Source organism: Boleophthalmus pectinirostris, unplaced genomic scaffold, assembly GCF_026225935.1.
Source record: "Boleophthalmus pectinirostris isolate CB_2022bp ecotype Guang Dong unplaced genomic scaffold, ASM2622593v1 HiC_scaffold_4, whole genome shotgun sequence".
Taxonomy (NCBI): domain Eukaryota; kingdom Metazoa; phylum Chordata; class Actinopteri; order Gobiiformes; family Gobiidae; genus Boleophthalmus; species Boleophthalmus pectinirostris.
Window position 1 is genome coordinate 36353980 of NW_026571353.1, and position 10634 is coordinate 36364613.

Here is a 10634-nt window from a genome sequence, read left to right on the forward strand (position 1 = left end):
GGGGTTAGCCATGAAATGCTTAGATGAAGACTGATAAATTTGAACATTTCAAACAAAGCAATGGCCTCTCCAGGGAGACAAAACAGGTGGCGGACCCTCCTCTGAAAAGTGACACAGTGCAGCTTTAGAGTTTTCTACTATGTCACGTGATATTTGGACACTAATGACTTAAAGACTCTCGAGTCGCTCTGAGGATTAGCAGTTTAACACGTCCCTGTGTTTGTGCTCTACTCTCCAGGGTCACACAAACACAAACGCACAAATGCACAGCCTTTACTCGGCACTTGAAAGCGACAGCAGGAATTTCCCGCTGCGTTTGAACACAACACGAGCAGACCACACATCGCAGCCACATGATTAGATTTGTGATTTACGTTTTAATAATAGGATTCTGTCTAAAGTTCACGTTCAAAACACGTCAAGAAGAACTGACAAAAAGACTGAAATATGAACTGACAAACAATAGACCGTAGACATTCAGCTCCAGTCAAATGAAGCTCATCGATGCTGACAGTTATAGGAGCAAATTTGGAGCACAGGAATTGATTTACGAACGATATCCAAGTCTCACGATACGATATTTATTGCAATATCGTAGGAAAGCTCACAATATGTTGGGGAGGCTCATGATTAGAGATGTAACAATATCCAAATCTCTCTGTACGATATTTTCACGATATACATCTCATGGTACGATATTTGTTGCGATATTTTGTGGAGTATAAACGGCTAAAACTGTAAATATGCTACTTTTTCCTCTTAAAATGCCTTGACAAGACTTCACCCAAACAACTAAGACTTAAAAGTGGTTAAAATTGTTATTTCTTCTTGTAGTCTGCACTGAAATGGAGCAAAGGATCATGGTCTATGTAGTTCTCTGCTTAAATGAATAGTTATGGTGCAGCAACAGCTAAAAAAAGACAAAGAGACTTGTAATTCGATATTCTCCATCATAATCCCAAGAATTCAAGTCAAAAACATATTTCTTCATGCGCTGCGCTGAAATGAATCATGGGATATGTAGTTCCCAGTGTTTATAAGCTGTTACTACTATAAAATTATGTATTTAAGCAAAGAGACTTGTAATTCGATATATTTTGATGGTCCGCGATATTATTGTGAGAACTTCGACGATACGATATCATGATATTTTGGTTACTGTAGTGAAATAAAAACACTGGGATCACGTAGAGCGGGTTAGTACGATCATTTTAAGACCCAAACAACAAAATTAACAGAAAAAGGAGTGACAGTTTTTCAACGTTAAGTCAACTGGAGCCAAAGTCGATGGAGCCTGAAGCGCAAACTAAGAAATACAACTAGAAACACATGTCAGAGCGCGTTTCTAAAGATCTAAACTACGGGGATTTTACTGTTTGTGGAGGGAAAAATTGATTGCAGTTTCAAAATTGAAGCTTTTACTACTTTTTTTTAGCTACTTGCGTCTATTCAAATTGCGATTTAGATTTGATGGTGATTAATCTTGCAGCAAAAGCTCGAGGCGCTGAATTCTTGGACCACATAATCAGCCTGTAGTTGTGTATTTCGAGTTAACATATGCCGTATTATTTCTATACCATATGCTTGCGTATTGTTGCATCACCAGCCATGGCATCGCACTATTATCCATTATTTACTGCACTGTTGCACCAATGTTCCACAGTGTACTTTAAAATGTGTAGATTTGTCTACAGTCTGCAATTACATTTATTAATACGGTGTTTTTTAAAAGGCAAAACTGAGTCTTGTGAGCTTTAAGACGTGTTCTAATCATAATTACTCGTCCAAACAAAAGACAAAGTAGAACCGGAGCAAAAACTGAACGTCATGTATGAACTTTCCAGCGTGTCCTGCAATAAAACAGACAGCGGGGAAACAGGGAGGGTGTTCAGTCCATGAAAAAAGGAACATAGGATAAATTGTGAGAAGGAAAAACAGCGAAGGTGAAACACGAAGCAGAACAGGAAAAACTCAAATCGAGAGAAGCACATTCTGGACTGGGACGGAGCAAATATCACAGGGACAAAGAAAAACAAACATCGTCACTGGATTAATTAAAAAGGCAACGATCAATTCGATATGATATATTTCAAGATACTAAAAGTCTTTGTTAAACCACTTCTTGTGCAAAAACAAAAAAACATTTTAATCCTCAAAACAGTGAAAATGTCAAATGTGTCACATGCAATGCAAAAAATTCAATCTAGCCAAGTTAAGATGACATGAATTAAGAAAATTTTACCATCATTTTTGTAAATTCCACTTGACAAGTTAAATTATCTATAAGCGAAATAAGATTTTTTGTACTTAAAATCTGAAGATACAACTTGCTACGTTAAAAAAAGAAAAACAACAACCCTTAAAATAAGAAATGAAATCGAATGTCGCTTGAATTTAGAAAAATACTTATTCCATTGGTAAAGTCAAATTCAGATAAAGTCAAATGTTCTTCATTTTCATTTTAACAAACCTTTTTGCAGTGGGAATGACTTTCCTTCCACTAAACAAGCAACAAAACTGTAGCTGTAACAAAATAATTTAGTAAAATATACTAAAAACACTCGATACGCGATATATCGATACAGCAGCCCATAATATCGATACTGCATCATTACATTAAACGATACGATATATCGATATTTCAATATGTTTGCACAGCCCTATTTTTTCACTCTAACACACCTGAGACACTGTCCTGAGGAAGTCGGACTGCAGATGGCGCTGTGCCTCCGCTCAATTTCATTTCTCTCCAGCGACTAGGTCAGGAATCAGAAAACACTAGACGGTTTCCAAGAACCCTGGAAGTTGTAGACCGCGCACCGGCCAATCAGAGAAGAGCTGTGAAGCCGATGACGTCAGACTCAAGCGTCTGTCTGGGTCCATTTTGTGGAACAGCACAACAGTAAACAAAGCGTCGAGATGGATGTAGACGAAGACAGACATTCTGTGTTGGCAACGATGCCCGAGATCGAGGATTTAAAGCCGGAACAAAGAGAATGTTTGGTGAATTTTATCAAGGGGAAAGACGTGATTGTCCTTCTTCCTACGGGATTAGTCGCATTACATACGTCACGACCAAATAGCAGCGATTGGTTAAATAAAAAAGTACCTGCCCACCGTCGAGCGAATGAATCCTCAGACAGTTTCCACCAAGTGAAACGGGAAGACCACTAGTGAGCACTTGGAACTGTCAGGTCTGAAAACAAGCTCTTGGTCTAAAAAAAAAAGCACCTAATTATCGGTAGACCAAATGAACCTCGTTAGACTGTGTTATAATGTTGTTACCTCCTCAAAAACAGACCTGGACTTAAGTTTTGTTTCATTCACACATGTTTGAGTGATCTTTTGTTATTAGTCTGTCTACATCTCCAAAGCTCAAAATGCTCTGTTCCACTTTGTGATGTCATGAAGCAGTCGTTTTCAAGTTCACGGCTCTTTTTACCTTTATTTCAGGGGAGATCGGCAATTCCAGGTCTGAAATCATCCAAATAATTCTAATGATGGGACAAGTATTTTCAGTTTGGGAGAAGAACTTGGTTTGTGCGTTAAACATGAGTGAATGAAACAAAACACAACTCCAGAAAAGTTTGTGACGAGGAAACAGCATCATAACAGATCAGAAAATAGCCTAACATGAGCCCTTCAACGCGCAGTTTTGTCTACAGTCAACAATTACATTTGTTACTGTATAAAATTATACAGACACTTATTCACGGAGGATATTAAACGCTCCAGCAGGCAATTCTCTTATCCCCAGAGTCGATGCAGTGGGTTTAATATAAGAAAAATTGTAAGAGTAACGACCTGTAAACAGCGTCTGATTTATATTTTGAAGTAATTGGAAAAGCGAAACATGAAATAAATGACAAAATCTGTACAAAAAAGAGACAAACGAAACAATATACGAAGGAGAAACAGCAAGAAACAGAAATGTACCAAATTATTTTATATTGTCACATAAAGTTTTTGTCACTTTAGACCACAGGTGTCAAACATGCGGCCCGGGGGCCAGATCCGGCCCTCCAAGACCTTTAATCTGGCCCTCGGCTGATTTTCTACTAAAATATTTTAATTCTATTTTTTATTAAAATATTGTTAATCTGCGGTGTTTATCACAGCAGCGTCTCCAGCGTCTCTGTACGTGGCCCCTCCCACCAGAGCAGCACAAATGAAGACTTGTCTCTTTCCAAACGCTCTTAAAGGACGATCGTTTTGACTGTTGACCGTGACACCCTCATCAGAAAAATGTCCAACATGAGAAAAGTGGAGCCGAGTGCAGGATTTTACAAGAAAAATGTACTTATTCCTATTTATACAAGTTAACAAGTTAATGTTAAACAAGTTCATGTTAAAACATTGTGTTGAAATTGTATTTTTCTTAAAGTTTCAGGTTGTTCATAATATTATAATATTTTGTAAAAGAAAGAGTTCATCAATTAAAAAAGATTTCTGTAATAGATTTGCATTTCTCTGCACAAATATTTGAACTTATTGTTATTTTTGGGTTTATATGACATGAGTTTTCTGATCCGGCCCCTTTGGGATCAAAGTCGGTTGGATACGGCCCCCGGACCAAAATGAGTTTGACACCCCTGATTTAGACTTTAAACAACTTTTACTCAAGTAAGAATAAAAGTTCCCTAACAACTTTAGTGTTAATTTAAATAGAAAGAAGCTTGTAATTGTTGGTTTATTGCGGTCCAAACATGTTATTGCTCTTAATTTGGAAGGAAATGGAGAGGCCCAGGGGTAAACCAATGGATTAAATTAATGTCAGAAACAGAAATTTGGCACTGGAGAAGTTGAGCTACAGATCTAAAAGGAAAATTTGAGGACTTTAAAGACACTGGGAAGAATTTTGACATGTACAAATCATAATTCAACTGTGATCTGAGAGTTTTAGGGTGAGGGAAGGGTCTTAATGTAAGTATTTTTATTTTATTTTGATTTTTTTGTATGTTTTGTATGTTTCAATATGTAAAATCTTAATAAAAATAAATTGTGGGAAAAAAAAAAAAGTGTACTGTTACTTCCATACAAATCTTAGTCAAGTAGGAGTAAAAGTACTGGGTCTGAAAACTACTCTGAAAAGTACAAGTGTATTTAAAGATACTCAAGTAATACTCAAATCTACAGCAGCTCATTAGTCCATTTACGATCACAAAATGCAAAAATAAGTGCACCAATAAGTGACGGAAAAGGTTCTTGACTTGATTTAAGACATTTTTTATCTTGAGTTGAGTAAATTTCATGTGACAGTGAAAAGGATCCGCCAACGAAACGAGACTTTTGCACTTAAATCATGAAAATACATCTTGTTAAACTTAAAATCAGACCAAACTGACTGAGGTGCATTCAATTTTCTAACGTAATACGCTTCTATTAAAGGTGCATTGTGTAACTTTTTGTTCACTTGCTTGTTTCTATGGATATCAGGGGCAGTCGCGGGGTCTTAAAAGTCTTAAAAAAAAGGTCTTAAGTTTCATGTTCCCAAATTTTAAGGCCTTAAAAAGTCTTAAATGATGTTGTCCAAGTCTTATTTTCTTCACAAAGGTCTTAAATTTCATTAGCCTATTTATTTATTTTTTGTATACTCAACCGGTCGGAGGAAGGAGAGAAAAAATAAATAAATTACATGAAATCACATAATCTAATTTGGAGTTTGCGCAAACAATACCTTGGAGTACAGTTTTCGTCCGCATAATGGGTACGATATTGGTCTTAATTTTCATTTAAAAGGTCTTAAAAGGTCTTAAATTTGGGGTAGTCAAACCTGGGGATACCCTGGAGATGTCATTGCTCTGCCTGGAATGTTCCACAGTGTGACATTAAACAGATCTACTTTACATTTATTCAATTACAGGTGGTTTTACAGCTCAGAAACGCTAGAAAAACATAGATCTGACCTGTAAATTGGTCTGGTTTGGTTTCCGTGAAGTTAAAAAGGTTTAAAGCCACATTGTGAAACATTCCAGACAAAAGCAATAACATCTCCATGGAGAAAAGCGTTTGACGGACCCTCCGCCTTTTCATGTTCATCGCGGAGACCAAACCAGACCAAGTTACGGGTCAGATCTGCGGAGAGGCGACCCCGCTCACAGTCAGAACCCCTGGTTTTTCTAGGTGTTTTTGACAATGGGTAAGATATTGGTCTTAATTTTCATTTAAAAAGGTCTTAAAATGTCTATGAAGAGTCTTAAATTTGGGGTAATCAAACCTGGGGATACCCTGGAGATGTCACTGCTCTGCCTGGAATGTTCCACAGTGTGACATTAAACAGATCTACTTTACATTTATTCAATTACAGGTGGTTTTACAGCTCAAAAATACATAAAAAAACTGAGATTCTGGCTGTGAGCGGGGTCGCCTCTCCACAGATCTGACCTGTAACTTGGTCTGGTTTGGTCTCCATGAAGATAGAAAGGTTTAATATCACACTGTGACGTTTCTCACTTTTTTTTCCAATCCAAATGTGACACACAACAAAACAAAACTAAAATCTTACGGGATCATTTGTCTCTTCTGTGCACGAACTTCTGACAATTTTGTCAACTCGAAATGTCATTGCTCTGCCCGGAATGTTCCACAGTGTGGCTTTAAACAGCTCTACCTTACATTTATTCAATTCCAGGTGCGCCTCTCCACAGATCTGACCTGTAACTTGGTCTGCTTTAGTTTCCATGAATAGATAGAAAGGTTTAATATCATACTAAGACATTTCGTATGTTTTTTTTTTTCCAATCCAAATGTGACACAAAACAAAACAAAAAATTTCACTGGATCATTTGTCTCTTCTGCGCATGATCTTCTGGCAATTTTGTCTTCTGGATATGTCATTGCTCTGCCCGGAATGTTCCACAGTATGACTTTAAACAGCTCCACCTTACATTTATTCCATTACAGGTGCTTCTCCACGGATCTGACCTGTAACTTGGTCTGCTTTAGTTTCCATGAATAGATAGAAAGGTTTAATACCGCACTGTGAAACATTCCAGACAAAGCAATAACATCTCCGTGGAGAAAAGCGTTTGACGGACCCTCCACCTTTTCATGTTCATCGTGGAGACCAAATCAGCCCACAATACGGGTCAGATCTGCGGAGAGGCGACCCCGCTCACAGTCAGAACCCCTGTTTTTCTAGGTGTTTTTGAGCTATAAAACCACCTGTAATGTAGTAAATGTAAAGTAGAGCTGTTTAATGTCACACTGTGGAATATTCCAGGCAAAGCAATGTCATATCCATAGAAACAAGCAGGTGACGAAAAGTTACACAGTGCACCTTTAAGTGTCTTTATCGTATGCGTCTGAAATGGGGTACAAACAGAAAACAAAAATACTAAAAACAACAACTTTTTGCACTTAAAATAAGATTAAAAAAACAAAACAAAACTTGGGAGATGTTATTGCTTTGTCTGGAATGTTTCACAGTACGGCATTAAACCTTTCTAATTTCATCTAGCCCAAACTAGACCAAGTTACAGGTCAGATCTGTGGAGAAGTGCACTTGTAATTGAATACATGTAAGATAGAGCTGTTTAAAGTCATACTGTGGAACATTCCGGACAAATCGATAACATCTCCATGGAGAAAAGCGTTTGTCGGACCCTCCACGTTTTCATGTTCGTCGCGGAGACCAAACCGGACCAAGTTACAGGTCAGATCTGCGGAGAGGCGACCCCGCTCACAGTCAGAACGCCTGTTTTTCTAGGTTTTATTGAGCTGTAAAACCACCTGTAACTGAATAAATGCAAAGTAGAGGTGTTTAATGTCACACTGTGGAACTTTCATCCATAGAAACAAGCAGAGGATGGACCCTCAACCGAAAAGTTACATAGTGCACCTTTAAGTGTCATTATCGTACGCGTCTGAAATGAGGTGCCAACATTTGGAACTGACGCTGTAATACTCTCTTTTACACCTCTGCTCACCAAAACACGAAAAACGACGACTTTATGCACTTAAAATAAGACAAAAAAAACATATCCTCGTTATATTAAAGCTGCATTATGTAACTTTTCTCGTGGAGAGTCCGTCAAACGCTTTTCTCTCCGAGTTATGTTGTTGCTTTGGTCTGGAATGTTTCACAGTGCGGTATTAAACCTTTCTATCTTCCCTGAGACCAAACCAGACCAAGTTACGGGTCAGATCTGTGGAGAGGCGCACCTGTAATTGAATAAACGTAACTAACAGATGTTTAAAGTCATACTGTGGAACATTCCGGGCAGAGCAATGACATTTCGAGTAGAGAAAATTGCCGCAAAATCGAGCACAGGAGAGAAAAATGATCTCAGTTTTTTTTGTTGTTTTGTTTTTGTTTTGTTACATTTGGATCGGACAAAAATGAGTTAAACGTTGGTGAGTTACATCAGAATGGAAACAACAAATCAATGAAATCAAACAAATAAAAAAAATCGTGAAGCCAAAACTGGAAACTGAATCGTCAAATTGATATATTCGTTTCAGAATTATGTTAAAATCTCGTCTCGTTGCCTCATTCTCGAGGACCCGATCTTGTTTCTCGTCTCGTTTTGTGGAAATTACGTCTCGTCCCGTCTCTAATATCCAAAGAAACAAGCAAACGAAAAGTGACACAGTGCACCTTTAAGAGAAAAAGAAAGACCTATTCCACTGGGAGATCATTTCACTCGCCAAATTTACTCAAATCAAGTAACAAAAGTTCTTAATTTGAGTATTTTGACCATTCGTTTATTCGTTTTTTGAGTAGAGCTGCTGTTTAAGACTTGTTTACTTCAAAATTCTACGATACAACTTCAAGATTCTCTCGTTTTAAAACACAAAATACTGTATTCACTCCCGGTTTTCCTTTTCCTTATCCTCGCAGTACATCTCGGTGACACAAATATACTGTAAGCGACGTGTGCTCTGCTCAAAGACACCGTTTTCGAGACTTTAAATGAAATATTATTGTCATTTGTTCTACTTCGGAAACCTTTGCGATCGCTTCATTCCGGCAAACCCTTTCCGATGTCATTAATTACACTAACGAACATCCTGAAACCGGTCCACACGGCTGAGAACACGCCTAAAGCATTTGTGTTTCTTAAGTTTTTCACTATTTTCTATCGGACACGGCTTCGTTTTTTGCGATAAAGACTAAATATCGTATCGTAAATCGGCGTTTCACAATCAGGGGTAGTAGTTGTCACGATTTCAGCTTTAAAAAAGAGTGAAACTGAACTGTATTTGAACGTGGAATGTCATTTGGAGAACATTTAAGAGCATTTCTGTGACATAAATCGGTACTGTACGAGTAAACCGATTTATAGTTTACTAAAGAAACACCAGGAATGTTAATATTTAGCTGCGTTAAAAGGGTAGTGAAAGCAAAAAAGATTGGAAACTACTGCACTGATGAAGCTTTTCCAAAAATAAACGACCAATTAACGAGTTTACGATCAATCTTTCGATCTCACTCGTGACTCGTCAGATCCTTCGTTTCGCAGTGAGACGCGCGTACCCTTTGCTCTTTTTTGCTTTTCTTGAAACACTAACTGCTCTCCACAGACCCAGAACAGAAACCTTTGTGCGCAAAAAAAAAAAAAAACAACAAATCTCTGCGTTTACCCACAACACCGCGCGTCCAAATCCAGACACACGAGTTTTCTCCTGCCAAGTGCACGCGCTTCCTCGCGTTACGCCGCTCTCTAAACCTAAACTTCTCCTGATATTAGTGGGAAAAATAACCCCCCAAAAAAGTGCCAAAACCGAAGCTGGAAATTGCGAACGAACGCGCACTTACTTTGAGCAGGTACGGCCCGAGCGAGCAGCCACAGAACCACCGGTACCATCCTCAGCGTCGCCCACATCCCGGCGTCTCCGCGTGCTCCTATTCCACGGACACTTCTCCACATGACGGCCGAAGAAGTGGTCAAAGAATCCCCGGGTTTGTAAGTCCAAAAAAACGGGGGGGGGGGGCGACGAGAGAGAAACGGAGAGTCCCCCGCGCGAGGAAACCCAAAAAAAAAAGAAAGAAAAAAGGACGGACAAGCCGCGTCTCCGCTGCGTCCGGTAGTGTTCCGAGAGCGGAGAGGGAAGGGTGCCCGGGTCGCTGCTCGTTGTAGGTTTTCCCCCCCGGCTGCGTGGTGCGTGAGAGGAGTGAGAGCGCTGGTGCTCCTGCGTGCGCCGCTACGGGCTTCTGACTGAATGGACCGTGCGCAGCGCTCTCTCCCTCCGCGCTCCCGTGTCCGTTACGCAGAGGAGAGGAAGAGACGCCACCGCCCTCTGGAAAGGAGAGAACGAGAGACACAGAAAGAGAGAAACAGAGAGAGAGAGAGAGAGAGAGGTCCTTCCTTAATTCCTTCCCCTCGCTCTCCTCTCCTCTCCTCTCCTCGCCTACATGAGGAAGAAGCACTGAAGATGTCACCGAGCGGGTCAAAAACAAGCCACGTAACAGCGTATTAAAGGGGACATATTCAATTGGGGTCGTGTCAGTTTTGAAACAAACTACAGCCCAAATGGTTTAAAAGATGAATATATCTATTATGGACAAATCTGAGGTGTATTTTTTTTTTTGCTTCTTGCGCTTTTCTTGTGCTTTTCGGACCAAATGATCTGTGTCTGAAATAAAGAAAAGCATAAATGTTAGGGGTGTTTACGATATCGTCCCGGTACAT

The 10634-nt window shown here is 39.3% G+C and overlaps 1 protein-coding gene across 1 annotated transcript in view; it reads right to left on the reverse strand.

Annotated features, from left to right (window-relative positions):
- Positions 1–9816, reverse strand: part of unc5ca (unc-5 netrin receptor Ca) — a 662261-nt gene extending 652445 nt beyond the window's left edge. The window contains exon 1 of the mRNA XM_055161462.1: positions 9761–9816. Within this exon, the coding sequence (XP_055017437.1) occupies positions 9761–9809 (49 nt within the window). The 5' untranslated portion in view covers positions 9810–9816. The remainder of the gene's footprint in view (positions 1–9760) is intronic.
- Between the last annotated feature and the right edge of the window lie 818 nt (positions 9817–10634).